We start from the raw sequence: 20447 nt of genomic DNA on the forward strand, positions 1-20447 counted from the left end.
ACAAACAACTTTTCATAAGATAGTCATGTACCTACAACTGTTGTTGGTGTTTTAACTCGAATCCTCGTGGTGAGTGATTCTCTTCTAGACGATCGTTCTGTCCGAGTCGAATTGCACCAATCTCTGAATCACAATGTTTCCAACACTCTGCTCCACTGAACTTTCCAATTTGAAAATGACGTATTAACCTGATCCCGAGTGTTCGGCAACAGTATGTGGCATCTGAATCTTACTCCTAATTGAGTCCTAAACATCTTGTATTTATGTATTTATTAGACTATATATATGCCTTCATGTAAAACAAGTCAGATGAGGGGACTTCTTGGAAAGTTTTTGCAGAAGTCCTTCCCCCATTTCCTTATTGGCTGGCGTTTTCTGCCAAAACTTTCTGAACCGTTTTGTTTTGCATTGGTCAAGCCTCCGCTTGACGTAATTACTTCCTGTCCACGGAAACAGGAATTCTCCGAAATGACCCTGTCTTGACCAGGCTATAAACTTATACTGTGACTTTCTCAATGACGTCTACATTCCAGACAGCATGAGGTATATCATGTATACCCTTTCCTCGTATTTTGACGTCACAAATAGGGTCTGCTTATTCTGGAAACATTTAATTTCAATCAACTGTCTTTAACTTTCATCGTGCACCACAAAATCCATTATTTGGACATGCTGATGCAAGCTCATGTCCTTAAAGTCGCATTGCTTGTTTGAGAATTATAGCAACACCCATTTCTTACAACAACATTTATTAAGTTTATTACGCAACAAATAAAAACAAATATGTCATACCATGACACAATGAGCACAATGAGATCCATTCTTTGGGTGTACCATTTCACACTCTGAAAATGTAAGAAAGTTGTTCATTATGGCAACTGCTTATACAGTTCTTCTTGGATGCCAAAGTTCACAAGAATATGAACCATGTCCCTCCTGTTGACACGGCCATCCATTTTAAAACTTACTACACTTGTTTTTTGCCTAGAAATCTGCAGCTCCTCAGTGATCCCCTTTAAGGTGCAAAAAGGGGCATTTAAAGGAAAGAGTGTTACTGATGCCACATTGAACAATTATATCAGGGCAGTAACCCCCGAGAGCAAGTACCCCCGGCTTGATACTGGTTAGTGGTAAGGTTAGAGTAAAGATTAGGCTTAGGTTTAGGTTTAGGGTTAGGAGTTAGAGTTAGGGTTAGGATTAGGTTCCATGGGCGTCACCAGGGGGGGTGCGTTGGGTGCGAACGCACCCCCCTTCAGATCCTTAAAAAAAAAAAAAAAAAAAAAAAATCAGTCTGCGAGCGACCTCAACGCCGGACGCTAAATAATTACTCTTTTCTATTTTTTTTTTTTTAATATTTTGCACCAGGGACACACACACACACACACACACACACAAAAAAAAAAATCAATTCGCACCCCTGGTTCTGGCAGCACTGATTTTATACATATCTATTAGTATTCTACAGTGTTTACTATTTATCGACCGTACTGTACATCCCTACGATACCGAGCACTTATACACGTTTGCATGTACGTGTGCTACTTATAGTAGGGTCTATGTACATTACTTCTGACCAATCCATATTGCCAGCCCAAGAGCGAGCCTTAGCCTCATTAAAAAAAGATGAAAAAAATGGAGGGGCAAGCATATTATTTTGCCCGTCCCCCCCCCCCCCCCTCCATAATTCCAGAGACGAGAAGATTTTCTTATCTTTTTTTTTTGGACCGAAAAACAAAGTTACCCCCATAAAATATTGGAGGGGCAAGCATATTCTAATTTTGCCCCCCCCCCATAATTAATAATTCCCGAAATGAGAAATTTTCGTGCTTTTGAAATAAAACAAAAATGTTGCCCCCATAAAAATATTGGAAGGCAAGCGCACCATTTGCCCCACCCCACATGATCATAATTCCCGCGATGAAAAGATTGTCTTGCTTTTTTGTTAGAATTTAAGAAATCTGTCCAATTATTTCACCCAAAAGCAGTGGCGTAACTACGGGGGGGGGGGGGGGGGGGGTGCGCCCCCTCATAATCCGCTGGTCAAAAAAAAAGACTTATACCGAAATAGTAATTCAAGTGTTAGTAAACTGCTTTTGAATGAAAGGGTGATCAAGAAATAAGATATTTTTCTATGATTTCTTTTAACCATAATTAGATAGGTATATAGTGTGAAACATTGTTCAAAAAGCCCGGACCCGACAAAAGATTGTGATTCAGCGTGATTCCTGGTTGGCATTCTGCATATAAGCAGGATGTGCGCAGTGTACTCAGTACATCCGAACGAAGAGTCGCTACAATGTTGCGCAATGTGATGTAGAATGTACAGCACCTTTGTACCTTACGCTTCGTTATATCAAAGCTAGATCACTGCTTTTGCAGTGTTGCTTTACATACTAGTCTATATATGTAAAAATGTCTTGCATTGCCAATAAAAAGACTTGACCTGGGCTAATTCCTAACTTTTCCATGTACATATAATACACACACACAAACAAACACGCACAATTAGTTTAGGGGATGCTCTAAAGTGCAGATTTTGGATATCCTTTCCCCGCTTGGTCACTTCGACGCCACCTCGCTGGTCATACCTCCCCCAGTCATGAACATAAACCCACACCCTTGACTACCAGTGGCGGATCCAGGGGGAGGGGCGCACCGGGCGCACCGGGCGTCCGCCCCCCCTTTAATTTCCAAAGCGAAAAAAATGATAATATAGCTTCAAACGGCAGTTTTTGGACAGTAAAATGTCAACATTTTCAAGCTCGCTCGCTCCTCTCGCTCGCATTTAGTCGTAATGTCATTCTCCTGAAGTTGCTGCCAGTAATTGCCGGCAGTTGCGCCTGGTGCGCCCCCCCTTAATTTCCAAAGCGAAAAATTATAGCTACAAACGGCAATTTGGGGACTGAATGTCAAAATTTTCAAGCTCGCTCACTCCGTTCGCTCGCATTTAATCTTTATGCCATTCTTCTGATGTTGCTACATAGCCTACCAGTAATTGCCTGCCGTTGCGCCCGGTGCGCCCCCCTTAATTTCCAAAGCGAAAAAATGTGGCTAAGAACGGCAGTTTTTGGACTGTAAAATGTAAAATTTTCAAGCTCGCTCTCTTCGCTCGCTCGCATTTAATCGTTATGCAATTCACCTGATGTTGCTGCCAGTAATTGCCAGCAGTTCCGCCCGGTGCCCTTCCCCCTTAATTTCCAAAGCGAAAAAATATGGCTAAGAAAAGAACGGCAGTTTTGGGACTGTAAAATGTAAAATTTTCAAGCTCGTTCGTTCTGCTCGCTCGAATGTAATCATTATGCTCTCCTGATATTGCTGCCAGTATTTGCCAGCAGTTACGCCCGATGGGCCCCCTTAAATTCTAAAGCGAAGAAAACCTACAAACGGCAGTTTGTTTTTTACCGTAAAATGTCAAATTTTCAAGCTCGCTCGCTCGCATTTAATTGTTACCCAATTCTCCTGATGTTGCTGCCAGTAATTGCCGGCAGTTGCGCCCGGTGAACCTCCCCCCCCCCCCCCACCTCCTTTATTTCCAAAGCGAAAAAATATGCCTCCAAATGGCAGTTTTGGGACTGTAAAAGGTCAAAATTTTCAAGCTCGCTCTCTTCGCTCGCTCGCATTTAATTGTTATGCCATTCACCAGATGTTGCTGCCAGTAATTGCCAGCAGTTGCGCCTGGTGCGCCCCTTAATTTCCAAAGCAAAAAAAAATACGGCTACAAACGGCAGTTTTGGGACTGTAAAAATAATGTCAAAATTTTTAAGCTCGCTCGCTCGCATTTAGTTGTTATGCAGTTCTCCTGATGTTGCTGCCAGTAATTACCGGCAGTTGCGCCCGTTGCGCCCCCACCCCTCCTTTATTTCCAAAGCGAAAAAATATGGCTCCAAATGGCAGTTTTGGGACTATAAAATGTCAAAATTTCCAAGCTCACTCTCTTTGCTCGCTCGCATTTAATCATTATGCCATTCACCTGATATTGCTGCCAGTAATTGCCAGCAGTTGCGCTCGGTGCGACCCCCCTTAATTTACAAAGCAAAAAATTATGGCTACAAACGGCAGTTTTGGGACTGTAAAATGTCAAAATTTTCAAGCTCGCTCGCTCGCTCGCTCGTATGTAGTCGTTATGCAATTCTCCTGATGTTGCTGCCAGTAATTACCGGCAGTTGCGCCCGTTGCGCCCCACCCCTCCTTTATTTCCAAAGCGAAAAAATATGGCTCCAAATGGCAGTTTTGGGACTGCAAAATGTCAAAATTTCCAAGCTCGCTCTCTTTGCTCGCTCGCATTTTTTTAATTATCATGCCATTCACCTGATATTGCTGCCAGTAATTGCCAGCAGTTGCGCTCGGTGCGCCCCCCTAATTTACAAAGCAAAAAAAAAAATATGGCTACAAACGGCAGTTTTTTGGACTGTAAAATGTCAAAATTTCCAAGCTCGCTCGCTCCGCTCGCTCGTATGTAGTCGTTATGCCATTCCCCTCATGCCCCTGCCAGTAATTTGTCGTTTCACACCGTCATTCCATAATCCATTTATAAGGGATGCAACCCTCTCCGGCACTTCCACACCCTCCCCCCCCCCCCCCCCCCCCCCGATGAACTACCGGCGCGCCGTTGCCCTTTCCCCGCTTGGTTTCCCTCAAAAAACAGTAAAAGTCTAGGGATTGAGAGCTTCCTATATTAATGTCTGTCCAAAAAAATCTCGTAAACATTAAGTGTCAAAACGCACCCCCCTTGAAAAAAAGCTGGTGACGCCCCTGGGTTCAGGATTAGGATTAGGATAAGGATTAGGGCCAGGGGAAGGTTCCGGGGTAATTGCCCAGGGGGTAATTGCCCTTGATCCATTTAGAGTTATCCAGTTCTTATATTCCCCTGTTCCCGTAGTTTAGGGTTTCATAGCAATGGTCAACGTTAGTATCTCGTTATAAACGAGTATGCATTTCAAGACTTTAAAAACTAGAACGTTATTGAGACATGGTGTCCAGGATGTCTTTAAAGACAATTCTCGAAGTCTTCCGTTAACAATGGGCGAGTTGTTATTTGAATAATGATCGAGTTCTTTTGGGGGAGGAATAAGCCATCGAAATAGTTGCATGCTTTTCGTCATGTAGTAACCTACTAATAGCCCACAAGGACTTCAAATTGAGAGTTTCCCTAATGGGTCAACCGTACTGTGCCTTGTTGGGGTCTTTCGGATTGTCACCCTTTCTCTGGCTGTGTTGGCAATCTACTAGTTCGTGCATACGCTGCTATGCTGATTACTCATGGAATTTATCATCTTTAATGGTTAGAAATTTTCATTTTGCTAACTTCATAGGACAATGAGAAAATGCTTTGCTTTAATTTACGCGAGCTGACCTGGCGTCTGAATGAGATAATACGATGGTCAATTCGAATACCTCCTGAAGCAATGAAGACTCTAAGATAATTGATGGAGCTGATCAGCAAATCTGTGAAGACAAGTTGACGTCACATGTTATGAGGTCACATCTCCCTAGAAACGAGTGAGGGATACCAAATCTTTACGATTCATCGCAGATTTTTTTTTACTCCGCAAAAGGTGTCATTTACACACAATTCAGCCATCATTCCGAGTGATGGAAAAATATTGACTTTTCATTTCAGCATCTGCATGTACTATCGTACAGTCCGACCTCTCCTATCCAGACATGTCGTGACCGGCGCTAGACCGGATAAGGGATTTGACCGGATATGGGAGACTCAATGTTTAATACCTGCAGCTGCCTACCCAATGTAATTCATATGAGTTTGTGTGGGAAATTTGTTTGAGTTTGAAATCCCCCCTTTTATGAGATTGAAAAGAGAAAAAAAAAACACGCCGAGATCGCATCCGGATAATGGAGAGTTCCGGATAAAGGGAGGCCGGATAGGAGAGGTCCGACTGTATGCTGTAATTGTCCATTTATTTATGTATTGTATTTCCTCATTTCAGGTGAGCACACACTCCCTTGTGGTGAGAATATCACGTTGACGGCTGCAGAGCCGACCAGGACAATCTCCACTCCATACTATGTGACGGAGGACCCACCGTCGGGCATAGAGTTCGACTGTCTGTGGATGATCAGTGCACCCCCAGGGAAGCAGGTGAAAGTGGCTTACTTGGAGATCACAACATACGTAGAAGACGTGAAAATCTACGACCATCCAGCGTCCATCGATGGGTCATACCTCGTCACCAGACTGTCGGGTTCGGTGAGAATATGGATACCCCAGTTTTACTCCACACGGGGTGGAGTAACGATATTTTACGACGACTTGTCGCCCAGATGGAACAATCGGCGGGGGTTCATCATTGACGTGTCTGTTGTAGGTAAGTCCGAGTCTGAAGAAAAAATACGTAACAGTGTTTGTTAACAAAGTAGTAGTAAGAGCCAAACACACACACACACACACACACACACACACACACACACAGAAGTTGTGGTAGCATTGTTGGAGGCAGTAGAAATATTTATACTGATAGGTATACTAGATAGAAGTGAACGATAAAAAAGAACACTTTAGCCCTCTCTGTAAGCCCTACGACATTCATTTTCTGTCCATAGGTTTATGCGTGAACTTTCTGCATATCTGACTCATTGACAGAGCCTCGAAAGGAATAACGTCCTTGTATTGTAGAACTGACTGAGTCACTTGCATCCAGCATGACAACGCACATAGGCCCTTTACATAGTACACAGACACTAATAGGAGTAAGGATGACCGACATGCAATCACAATGTTGAATAATAGTAATAGTAATAATAAACCTTCTATAGCGCATGTTACAAATTAATGTTCGCTCTGCACTTAAATACATTATGAATCTTACCAGTTTACAATTATCACAAAAAAACACACATATAGCTGTTATCATACGAGACACAACATAAACTGTATGCATTAATGTACAAAAAATCATACACAAAAGATGTTTACTTCTCTAAGATGGATAAGTTTTAAAGAGGATTTGAATGAAACCAATGTAGACGACTGACGGATATGCTGTGGTAGTGAGTTCCGCAATCTTGGGGCAGCAACTGAAAAAAGACTTATTGCCATAAATAAATACCATTTTGTTTTAACTTAAGGAATAAAAAGAAGGGATTGTTATTGTGATCTACGCACTACGTGTGGGGACAGGTGAGATACTGAATGTATTTGAATGTACTTTTTTTTTTTGCTTCAATTGTGTGGAAATTAATGTTTTGTAATACAGATGGCATTGTCCTTCCCGGACCAACATCGTGTGGTGGTATCATTGATATGACTGAATCCTCCCCGGTCATGCCTATCGGCTCCCCATTCAACGACGAGGACATCGACAAGCTCGGACTTGTGTCGTGCTTCTGGCGCTTTTTTGCCCCGCCCGGGAAGGAGATCGAGGTCACGTGGCGGAGAGTCGGCGTCTTGAACGAGGAGATCGGCATTTTCGACGATCCGAGGGCCGTCTGGGGCTCCGATGAGATTGCTGAGATCAGCTCATCTTCCATCGATTTCGACGTCGCACCTTTCATATCAACCGCCGGAGGACTCACAGTTTATCTCCGGGGCGGACACGGGGTGTACATCGGAGACGGTTTTGATGCGGACGTCCGTGTAACCGGTAGGCAAGCATACATATTTACCGTAATAAAAATATGCGTCAGACAGAGGTGGACCAGACCGTGGTAAACCACAAGAATGGTCGGTTACGCAGATAATACCACTATACATCGTTCAAACGACCAAAAAGCAAAACAAAGTACATGACCATTGTGTCTGCATGATTTTCCAGAACAAGACTGAAACTATGTTAAGAGGCGGTATACAATGGTTAGGTGCAAATTGATATTGCTGTTTTGCAACAGGCACCGTTATGTATGGGGGTGACACGACATTTTTGCTCCTGCTACCACCGGTCCTGCTACAATTGCTCCGGTCTTATTTCCTTCAAGGACTGAAGGTTAGGGTTTAGGATAGGGTTTAGGTTTAAACTAATGAGAGGATTAGGGTTAGGGATATGTTTGAGGGTAGAATAAAGGTTTGGCTTGGCATGCAGGTATTTCATGGGAGCAATAGTCGCAAAAGCAAATGTTATGGAACCCATTGTGGGATATAGAGTTAAAGTGTACTCATGTGCTGCAGATGTTTCTTATCACGAGACTCCATGCAGTCCAACGACTCTGTTTGTTTTCGACATTATTTTCATTTCCTGCAATCAGTCCCACTTCGCTAATTTCTGGTTTCCCCATATATATCTGACTTTCCAAGACATACGATTATTGTCATCCTTACTTTATGTGGCTGTTTTCCCCAACACAATCTTTTCGTTTCGCCATAAAGATCCCGGATTCAACAACCAATCATGTGGTGGCACCCTTTACCTTACGGACGACTCACCCACAATCTCCTTCAGCACTCCTCAGTACTTCACAGGTGGTACTGGCGGAACATTCCGCTGCCGCTGGTACGTGAACGCTCCCGAAGGCAAGCAAGTGCGCGTAACGGCCGAAGACATCATGACCGAATACGACGAAGAAATCATGTTCTACGACCATCCACACTCATCCGACGAGGACCTAATGCTTTCCGAAATCTACGGCACAATCGATTCGGCATATGTGGTGTCGACCAGGGGAGGAATATCCGTGGTCTACGAGGATTGGGAAGACGCGACCTTTTCGTTGGGAGCCCGATTTTTCGCCGATGTAGTGGGTAGGAACAGCACGAATGTCTGGTATTTGATCATCTAGATTTCTTTTCCAATAGATGGTTCAAACACAATAATCTGAGAGTAATATCAAGAAAGTGTGTCTTGCTAAACAAACAAACAAACCAACAAAGAAAACGAACAAACAACAAATATACGATCGGGGTTAAATATTCAGAAGTTTGCTTCTTTTTTCTTTTTTTCTTTTTTTGCACACTAGCAGTTCTCAGCATTTGGAGCGCCATCTTCTGGGAATATTACACTTGTACGTTCTTTTCTACTTATTATTTTTGTTTGACATGATTATCGGGGGACGCCCGAACGTTTCTTAAAGGTAACCCCCCCCCCCTCCATCGCGAAATACTACTGTTGTAATTTCCCTATGTTTTCTTCTTTTCTTTTAACAGAACCAAAAAGCGCGGGAGGGGTATTGCATCGGTTTCCGGTGCCCATATTTATTTTGTCACAGGAAATTATATTTTTGTTAATTTTATTTCGTAACATATTACAGCAAACTCTGAAAGATAGGGTACTCAAAATGAGCAAATGATGCATTTGTTTGTGCGTGTATGTGTGTGTGTTTGTGAGTGAACATGTAAAGTGTGTGAGTTTGTTGGTGTGCGCGTGTATGTGAGTACACATAGAATGTAAATAATGATTATATTAGAGGAATCGTTTATACGTTTATAATATATTCAAGGAAATACGTTCTGGAGTCATGCCTCGAACCTGAAATCCTGCGGTAGAACGATCCACCTGGATGATTCGACACCATCCATCTCCTTCGCCTCACCAACCTACCCGGAGACCACTCAGTTCAACTACTTCCTTTGTATATGGCACTTCACAAGTCCCCCGGGAACCCGGTTGGTCTTCAGTTTGAGTTACATATATTTGGGAGAAGACGTCACGGTGTACGTCTGGCAAGACGACTTCCAGTACGCTTATTTCAACAACAATCAGGCTCCGCGACAGGCCAGCGTCGAGATTGATGGCAATGAAGCCGTGGTTGAGTTCGTGGCCGACGAGATTTACGATGACGTGACTCAACATGGGTTCTTATCTTACGTGTTATTCGTTCCGGAAGGTAAAGTTTTTTTTTTCTCTCTCTCTCTCTCTCTTCATCCTTGTCGTAAAGTTAGAAGTGATGAAGCAATAGGTCAAAAAGTAGGGAAATAAAGAAAGTCAAGAAAGGAATGTGGTCAGAATCATTGGAAGAGCCAAAGTACGTTTACTCTCTAAAAATATGTATGACGAAATAGAAAGACTACTTATAATTGACTGTCATTCAGTGGAAAAATGTTGGATAGGATAGTCTAACCTTATCACATGTTTTCAAGAAAGATCAAAGTTAAATGAGAAAAAAAAAATTATTCAGAGGGGTGAAGGTTCAGGTATATATTTCTTTAATTTGTCTCTCTCTACAAATTAGATTTGTTAAGATCGCACTGCTGATCTGTAAATTAACAAACATGTCGGAGAAAGAAACCACGGGACTCGAACCTGGTAGTAGTGTCGCTGCCCGGAAAGCAGTAGATAAAAGGTTCGAGTCCCACTGGTTCCTTTTTCCCGACATGTTTGTTAATTTAAAGATCAGCAGTTACAATCTTAACAAATTTAATTTATAGAGGGAGACAAATTGAAGAAACTTATTCCTGAATATCAAAGTTGTGCCCAGTCAACACGAACTTAAGGTTAATTGCAGAAAGCCAAATATGTATAGCCGTGCTGGTATCGTAAAATGGATGCTTGCCGCGTATTCGTGATTTATATTTCGGAAAAAAAATCTCAATAAAGAACTTGAACAACATGACAAACAGCATGAATCTACAGTATAATTTATGAAGACATTACATTTTGTGCCTTACTGGATATCAGACACCTCATAATAGGCCTACTTCATTTGACTCAAAGATATCTGTCGGTTAAAGTTCAATCAGTGATATTTCATGTAAATATCTTGCAATATGAATAGCTTCTCCTGTATAGGTGCCGTCATCACGTCTTCATTTTTAATTTGTTCATTGTTATATTCTACTATCTGGTCATGTTGGTAAATGTCTGCAAATTAGTACACATATCAGTAAAATGACTATTCAACAGACGAAGGAACTCCACCTGCGGAAGTCAAAATGGTATCCTAGCTTTGGTTCCTCTGTTTCTTGGTAGATGCCCCGACACCTGCCGTCGAGGCCTCAGAGGAAGTAGTGCACTGTGGAGGCCTCGTGACTCTAACCCAGTCCATGCAAAGCCTGGGAATAGTGACACCGTTCTACCCGGACTATTCCGCAGAGGACAACATAGAATGCACGTGGGTTGTGAGAAGTGAGGATGGTTACATCGTGAGTTTGGATGTGGCTGATATTGATCTAGGTGACAATGCCCGAAATCTGCAGGTTGACTGGGGAGAAGGCGTTCGTGTTCCGGTAATAGAGTTAGCCCAGCCTGTGTCCTCCGTCAGCAATACAATGATCATCTCCTTCGTAAAGTCGTCTGATCAACCCCCGTTCAGAGGAGCGAATTTCACGGTCAATGCAGTTTTCAAAGGTTTGATGATATAATTATGTTCTTTGCATATTCTTTGCTTTTCTCCGAATTTATGTGCAACAACCGAAATGACTTTTAGCCACTGTCTTGCATTAAGTGTCAGACCGATTGATTAGAATTCTTACATTCTATATACAGCAAAGTGCTGACAAGCATCTGAAACGAGATTTGATACCTAATATTGTCTTACATCTCTTACAAGTTTTTAAAAATGAAGGGGACCAGGTTATGGGAACAGGGACGTCGATTCATTTTTAGAATGGGCTGAGAAGCAAAAACAACCAAAAAAAAAAAAATCTTTTGAGGCCATTTGCCTGGCATGATGGCATCAATTTTTTTTGATTCCATTTCCCTATTAAAATCGGCTTAAAAACTTCACAATTTTTGATGTCACTCTAACAACAACGGTAGCTGACAAGCAAAGATAAACAACTAACAGTCAAACCCTATATTCTTCTGCGAAAAAAAAAGTGGAGGGTTCTTTCGCTTTTATAGTGTTTTCTCACGATCTCAATGAAATATACATTTTTATGAGGTTTCTTCTCGCTTGTGCATGAGAACTGTTGTATTTTGTGGTTATTATAATTTGTGTGAAAACTTTTCCTCACCCTTCCCTCTGTAGAAAGGTAAGACTTAAAATGTTACTACTCTTTGTAACTGGATGCAGATCGTGTAAGCAAACCAATGGGTCATACGTGAATATCTGGTATTATGACATCAACTTATCGAATCTGCGTGAACATGTGGGGTATAATGGAAGATGGTATCATTGTTTGATGAGCACGTCTGAAACCTTCAAATTTCACTTCAGTGAATTGATTTTGCTCAACATCAAACAAGTGTCAGTCAGCTTCCACAAAGAGTGAGATTTGATTGTTGGAAAACAAAATTAAGCAATGTCCTAAACACCGGTGCATCTAATGTAGAACGGAGGCTCTGAATATACCAACAATGACAACATTGAAAACAACACAAACTACAGCAAGAACATATGAAAAACACAATTACTCACGGCAGGTTGTATTGAAAGTGACGATCTTCTTTCAACTAAATTGGATCGATATCACGTTTCCATCGTGATCATGAAATACGTACATTGCAGGGAGTTACAAGACATGATGCCCTTTATACTTGAAGGATCTCACATACACATATAAATGCATTGTCTTTACCAAAGTTTATGAGTTTTGAAAGAATGTCAGAGACAAATATCACCCATGGCAGCGACTAGACCAAAAATACATCGTTAATGCCAGAGTGTCAACACCGCTTTGAATGCTAGTCCTTCAGAGAGATATAGACCCTAGTCGCTGACAACCAAAGTAGTTCCGGTCAAACCGATTTTCATGCTTCCATTTCATTTTGTCTCCTAGGGTAGACTTTCTTTTTCTTAATCTTTGACTGTTCTCCCTTTCAGTTGTAACAACAGTTGCTCCAACGACAATCGAAGGCAGGCAAACATTGTTTTAAGGTTTCCAAGTATATAGAATATAAAGTTATAGTATAGCTGTCTTCTTTATCTAAAACCTCGTTATAGTATTACGTGTATAATTATATTCATATGCCACGGTGTTAAATATTCTTAAACGAAGGAAGGAGATTGAATGGCATGGGGATGTGAGTATGCGATTTTACGGTAACTCCATGTCCTGAAGAAATATATTGCGAGAATTCTTTTCTTCAGAAATTGGAATCCTTAAAAAGACTAAACTAACTGAAAGTGAAAACTATGAGAAAATGAGATACTTAGAATACTCGAAATTTCCGTTTCCGTTGCCATATATAAACCATGATACCTGCGTGTAGGTGCACAACGCTAACAATAGCATCACTGGATTTCATATCATTAGCAATTGTATAGTTGCGAAATGTTGTGTGTTTTTTATGTCCATTTTGGCCTGTTTCGTTGTTGCCTCTTGCGACAAACAGGAGGCAAACTGTATGCATCCATGCATTTTGGTAACGAAAGCTCCTCATGCCTTCATACAATACGAAATTAGTTTGAAATGTACCACCATCTTATGTGCTGAAGAATTTTATCGAGATGATTCTTCTCTTGAGAAATTAACAATCCTTAAGAAGACTGTGAGATATTGAAAAAAAAAGACTGCACCTGTAGGACCTACTAGCATGAAGACGTAAACTACATCAATCTAATGATACTTCTGAAGAAAGATACACGATTAAGGATAGAGGAATCAACAATTTCATCGAGCCACGAATTGTGCAGTCGCCATGAAAAAAATATGGGAAAGTGAGTTGAATATCCAATGCTTTCCTGTTATAATGCTCGGTTGTCTCTGGCCATATTTCTGTCAGACGTAACGACGACTGCACCTGAAGATCCTACGACAATGAGCGGTAAGTGAGTCCTTTATCAATGCAAAGATATTTTGTAGTTAAATATATAAGACTATTTAGATCAATGAATGAGACAAATTTGTAATAAGAGCTTTAATCGTAATTGGAATGTGCACTGAATATTCATTTCCCCCTCAGAATTATTAATAATGCTCGAATATTACTCCACGATGTTTTTTCCCCTCGGACAAAAAAACAAAACAAAATAAAACAAAACAAAACCGGCTGCACCTGAAACCCCTACAACAATTCGAGGTAGACATAAGTACTTTCTAAGCTGAAGATGGTTTGCAGTAGACATTAAGGACTCTATGTCGTGTTGAAAGGTCGTTATTTTCCAGTATATGCTTTGTAATCTCTCAATTTCTATTTCTGCTCAGACGTAACAACGGCTGCACCTGAGCCCTCTACGACAATGCAAGGTAGGAACGACCTGGAACACTCATGAGTTCGACACCCACGAATCATAAAGCCCACGAGTTATACAGCCCAAGAGTTATAAAACCCATGACTTATACAGCCCACGAGTCATACAACCCATGAGTTCGACATTAAACAAACAAGGCCCACGAGACCGACACAGTAAGCCCCGTGTTGGAATGTCAAACTTCTGGGCTGCTTTTACCTAGTGTCAAACTCATGGGCTCTGTGACTCGTGGACCCTTACTTTCAAATGTCGAACCCGTTGGCTGTATGACTCGTAGGTGTCGGTCTCGTGGAATGACCCCGGGACAACTATGTCAGTACAGGGATACATAAGAAATGAGGATAGTGTTTAGTTTAGTAGTTTTATCTAAAATGTTCTATTATTATTTTGTATAATGTCAGGTATGCGTAAATTTCTCTTTAAAATTTTCGGGGGGGGGGGGGGGCAGTCGTTTTGGCAAGTTCCTTTATAGTTCTTCTAACTCGTGAGAAGCGTCCCAAGTTTAATTTTGCAATGTATTATTTAGGATAAAATCGGAGGGGGATTATGAAAATGAACAAATGAATTCAACTCCGATCTATGACTGAGTTCTTTGCATTTGTCTTTATGTTTCGCTCGTTCCAATTCTATGCGATACTTGTCCAATTTTCGCGGTAGTGTATCAGGTTTCTTCTGGCGTGGGTCTATGTAACTATGGTAATACTGTCAAAATTAACTTGAGTATGGAGCGAAGTTTGACGTTAAAGTATTTGCATAATCATTGTAATGTCTGTTAATATTGCTGACTTACTGACTTATATTTATTGACCTTACAGAGATGCCAGAGCTAACGACAGAAGCAGTGGAACAGGTGTCAATATCCGATGGTAGGTTTCTTAAATACCAATGAAATGAAAAAGGGGAAGTCGAGAGAAGTTACAGGACAGAATTCAGATACACTGTATTCACGTCGGCATACATTCTTACTTGTTGGATACTCAGGAACGTGCATTTATCAAACGTGCATGAAAACATCAGTAAATTTGTTTCAGTTGAGAGTTTTAAACGTTATTTGAAGACCATTCCAATTGCATTGAATGCTTTACATTATTGAGTTTATGGCATTTTGATTTGGTAAAAAAATGTACGAGATATTATTTTTGCTTAGCTTTTTTTTTCTCTCTCTCTTCTTTTTCTTTCCTCCCTACCTCTGATTGTTTTTTTTTTGCTCCTTATTGTTTGAGTTCTTTTTTTCCTTATATGTACCTCGCGTATATTTATATTTGTTTACTGTTTCAGCTAAATTTGTGTATTTCTTGTACAGTCATTTTTCCATTTGTTGTTGTTGTTTTTTAATACTCTCCAATATTGAATGTTTTGTGTATTGTTATGTTGTTTTTACTTTGGTTGGACCCCTTCGAAAAACAGCAATTTGCTGAAAGGGCTATCCATCCCACAAGTGGTAAATAGATAAATACAAATACAAATAATATTGTGAAGATTGTCAGCAGTCAGTAGAATGTATATAAGAACCCTCCTATAGGAGATCATGGCGACATATTTTTCCCCGCTGTAAGTTCGGATGTAATTTCCAAACATTGATTTTAAAACTCATTCATTAAGTCATATCAATCCATAGTTTACTAAGAGCATACAGAAACATGTGTTGTGCCATCGTGTTGAGAAATGGTAGCCACGAAATCACAAACTATGACATGCTCTACAAAGGATACTAAGCACAATCTTTTTTCATTTACCGATATGACTTAGCTTATAATTACAACAAAATAACTCGCTTAATTGATCACAAATCATTTCCACAAACCACAATAAACTACCATGATCAGGAATACACTGTCCCTATCCACGTTAGGAAGCACTTCATGAGTGGCTTAGAATATTGTAGGAACAAAAAAAAAAAAACAGCTCAACCCTCCTCCCCTTCGGACTCTGTTTTTGCAGGTGTGACTGTAGCGTGCGATAGCATGACCTTGACTGTTTACCTGCTGAAATCAGTCTTGCCCGACATGGTCAATGCAAGCGATTTCCACTTCATTGACGACAGCTGTATCGCCGTCGACCACGATGAAAACCAGCTCATGATGAGCACGAGGTATGACAGGTGTCAGACGATGATGGAGGTGAGTTTGGGGGTGTAAAGGACGTTATCAAAATATTGTTGACATCTCTTTTCCTTCTTGTCTCCAATTATTCGTGACGGGCTACCGTTTACAACGCCTAAAATGTAGCGGTGTCCTCGCTGATAGCGAGCTTTAGATCTGCGTTGCGAAAGATAGACGACGCTAATTCATAGGTTAAAACTGGTGACTCGGGAGGCTGCGTCGTCTTAGCGTTCGCATCGCAGATCTAAAACTGGCTAATGTACACTTGACTACGTAAAGTAGAATTCATCTTTATTAATCACCTTTACATATTAAGTAATAATTATTCGTCTAAAACAAAGATTATTTCACTGTACAGAACAGTATAAGCTTTTTTTTTGTGCTGAAAAATGTAGGCCTAATTACTGTTCACAAAGCATGCACGTGTTTGTAAGAAAGTTTCTCTGACCATAGAATTCAAAATTTGTCTGGTCTTTCTATTATCACGCAGCAAACGAACTCGGCCATTATTTATTCGAACAAAGTGAGATACTTGCACATAAGGCCAGAACTGGACACCGAGATCACTCGAGACATGGTCGATATTACTGTCGATGTTCAGTGCGAACTAGAACGACAGCAGGTCCTTAGCCGATTCTTCAACCCCGTCAGCAGCGCCATCGAAATCAGCGAAGTTGGCTTTGGCAACTTCATCCTGAGCTTCGACCGCTATTCCGACGAGCAATTCGACAACAACCCCGAAGACCCAGAGGCACCCATCTTATTGGGCGATCGCGTCTTTTTTGGCGTTACGCTGACCAGCGTGCCCGAATTGACCGTCTTCATCGACAACTGCTGGTCAACTCCGTCACCGGATCCACTGGACTCCACACAATATACTCTCATCACCAGAGGGTAAAGAACATCTTGTTCCGCTGTCTGAATTATACTTCTTTTGTACACTTGTAACTGGTTTTTTTTAAATCTCACGAGACCGACACCCACGAGTCATACAGTACGACATTGAAAAAGGGTCCATGAGTCATGCAGCCCACGAGTCATACAGACCACCATGCTGGGCACGAGGCAAATAAGGCCTATGGGCTTGACACTGGGCAAACATGACCCAGAAGTTCGACACTATGTAAAAAAAGGCCCATGAGTTCGACTATATGATACGTGGCTTCAGTGTGTCGGTCTCGGGACCTTTTTTGCTTAGTGTCAAACTTGTGGGCCTTGTTTGCCTGTTGTCGGACTCGTGGGCCTTGTTTTCCTAGCGTCGGACTCGTTGGACTTATTTGCCTTCTGTCGAACTTTACTTTACTTTAGGAACAATAATGTATTCAATTTCTTCTTTGGTTAGATGTGCGGTCGACTCCACGCTTGAAATGTCCACGGATTTGAGACCAAAATTCGAGGCTTTCTCTCTGGATGGATATTCCTTCGTTGGAAACTTCTCACAGGTAAAACAGAATTTCGTGTCACACTGCAGGCTACTGAATGAAATTATAAAACAAGAAAAACGGGCAAGATAATCCCAGTAGACAACCAAGAAAACTACGGAAGACATAAAATACTTTAATAAGCGAATCACTATGTGATTACTTCCGAAAACATTCCTAAACGCAGGATTTCCGTTTAAGATGAAATATTTGAAGAGGTAGTTGTGATTACAAACTCTTATATTACGTGGAGCCCTTCAGCAGGTATTTCTCGCCGCTGCAGGACGAAGCTGCATTGCCAGGATTAATGAGAGTAAATGGCAGTCAAGGCGTAAGTTTAAACTCGAAGGTAACTCAAAGACGTATTGGTTTAAACTCGAAGGTAACTCAAAGACGTATTGGTTTAAGTTTGAAGGTAACTCAAAGACGTATTGGTGGCAGCAGGGAAAGTGAACATATTTCTGTGCCCCTTATTTGAAATGTTTTCATCAATCCTATCCCAACTTTTATCTGAAATTCTTCAACGCTCATTCCGGTAGTTCGAACCTGTTATATAAAAATAGAGACAAACAGTTAAGTCTGAAATAAAATTGCCGTCGTCTATCTGCACCAAGGTGTACGTACACTGCGAGGTACTGGTCTGTTTCGAGGACGACGGAACTTCGCGGTGCAGCCAGGGCTGCATGACTCGAAGCCGACGTTCCGCCGAGGCTCTCCTAGGACAGAGTTCCACACCTAGGGTCGTGTCCAGAGGACCTTTCCACCTTGCGGATCAAGAGCAAGGTATGTATACTCTTAAAACTTAAATGAAAATATGAACCACCTTAATGAGAGTTAGCCCCGGTTTTTTTTTTGTTTTTTGTTTTTTTTTGTTATCAGTCCTCCTTTGTTTTAAATTTCACTGTACAATTCAAGAGTACGTCAGAAAAACATGTCGCAAGACTCTCGGGAAAGTGTAAATTGCAGACCACGTTGTGAAACTTTTTTTTTGGGGGGTGCTCTTAATGCATTTATAGTTTGACACAGATGTGTGTAGTAATCAGTTATTTGATGTATATTGATACTTGAATTTGCCTCTCATATTTCTTTTATTTTTTTCTCACACCATAGAGCGTCATACAACTAGAGACTTGTCAAGTGTTTGAGTGATGATTTCAGACCGCGTTCTTGATATTGTAATTTGACTGTTTACAATCACAATAAATGAACAGTTTGAATACTAGTATACTGTTCATTATCATATACACATATTGTTCATTACACAATGATAAGAAGTTGCCTCTTAAACACTTTTTTTCAGTATATATAGATATAAGGTCAAATCAAATCGAATCAAATCATTCAATTGAGAGACAAGAGACTGTTTTAATCTAAGCTCTAAACATCTTTTCCCCTCTTCCTTTTCTCCTTAACCTCTCTGCAACGTGGATGTCTGCTGCTCCGTTGTCACAGCTCAATATTCGATGAGCACCAACACGACAATCCTTGTCGGCATGGTTACCGGGCTCGTGTGTCTCTTTCTCGGCGCTGTGATCACTCTCATCATCGTAAAATTTAGCCGTAGTTCCTAGGATCACACGGGGCTGATCATATCGATATCTCGCTGCTGCCTTATTCATTACCATCTGGCAAACGATTATGATGACTGCCAATTTTACTTTGAGTAACTGAAATAGAAAAAAAAAAGTGAGAAGGCCGTGTCTATGATAAAGTACCATACTATGCCTTTTTCTTTGTTTTCCTATTGAGTATATCATAACTCGCTATACGTGCTTACATTTCTCAAACTGCGTGCTTACATTTCTCATTTCTCAAAACTGCGTGCTTACATTTCTCAAACATTTTTTACCGTTAGCTTCGTATAGTAAATGGTGCGTTACTTTAGAACATAATTTCCGGCGTGATTTGAAGTATACAGATACATTGTAATTAAGCTTCATAAAACATGATAAACCGGTTTCTTTGGGGCTCACCATTATTGTACATGCCACCGATCTGCAATTCAATAATTAACTGAGGACGTTGTCTATTTCAAAAGTCATGAATCCCACCTTAGAAAATACTTTCCACGTTCTGGAAATCTACGATCACAGAATCTCATCAGAAAAGCGTTGATTTGAATGTCCAAGTAAAGACATACATCGGAAAATATTTAAAGACCTGATCGATGCCGTTTACTACATCATTATGGTGGGCAATAAAAAGAGAAAATTAAATTACTTTCTCTGGCTTACATTTAAGTATAGGTGAGGGTTATACAGAATAGTGGGAATAAGTAAATATGTTTCTCGAGGACAATGTGGGATCTTATCGGGTAAAATCTCGTTGGTATGGTAACGTAGTCTTCTTAGTAGACTCATAAAGTGATGAGCAATAATCGTATATAACAGTCACCACAGTGGTTAACTCCCCGTTGAGAGAAATGGCTGCCACGGTACTGTGTATTACTTGACCAAGACTAAAAAGGCCGCACTGTCTCTCACGAAACGAGACAAAAAAGAGGAAAAATTATACAAGGAAGATGGAAAGGAGAAAGGAAGGAGCAGGAGAAGAGATACATGTACAGTGAACACGGTTATAACGAAATTCTCGAGACAGCGAAGTAAAGATTCAGGTCTCAAAATTACCACCTATATATTGTTATATACTTTACTGTTCGGCTATAAGGAAATTTCGATATGACGAGTGAAAACCGCCTGTACCGAGAACTCCGTTATAACGGGAGTACACTGTATAAAAAGACCTCACCCTTTGCACCAAAAGGAAGAACTAATATAAGATGCAGACCTCAATAAAATATCATTGTTTATGTGTTTATAAAACATGTTTTTTAAAACAAATTTGCATTCTAAAGTTTCGTTATATCGTATGTATTGCTAAGACAGACTCCTTTCGAAAAATG

The 20447-nt window shown here is 40.8% G+C and overlaps 1 protein-coding gene across 1 annotated transcript; it reads left to right on the forward strand.

The window, feature by feature from the left end:
* Positions 1 to 6151: 6151 nt before the first annotated feature.
* On the forward strand, positions 6152 to 19116 carry LOC139739497 (scavenger receptor cysteine-rich domain-containing protein DMBT1-like; the record flags this gene model as incomplete). The annotated part of the gene is made up of 12 exons (XM_071650101.1): positions 6152 to 6326; positions 7215 to 7601; positions 8321 to 8692; positions 9388 to 9774; positions 10857 to 11234; positions 13976 to 14017; positions 14838 to 14888; positions 15964 to 16142; positions 16615 to 17018; positions 17467 to 17566; positions 18160 to 18328; positions 18998 to 19116. Coding segments are annotated over 12 exons (2763 nt in total), but the record flags the coding sequence as incomplete, so codon positions are not given.
* Positions 19117 to 20447: the final 1331 nt, after the last annotated feature.

Source organism: Diadema antillarum, unplaced genomic scaffold, assembly GCF_040938485.1.
Source record: "Diadema antillarum isolate AM-2024a unplaced genomic scaffold, OU_Dant_1.0 seq00000802_RagTag, whole genome shotgun sequence".
NCBI classification, from domain to species: Eukaryota; Metazoa; Echinodermata; class Echinoidea; order Diadematoida; family Diadematidae; genus Diadema; species Diadema antillarum.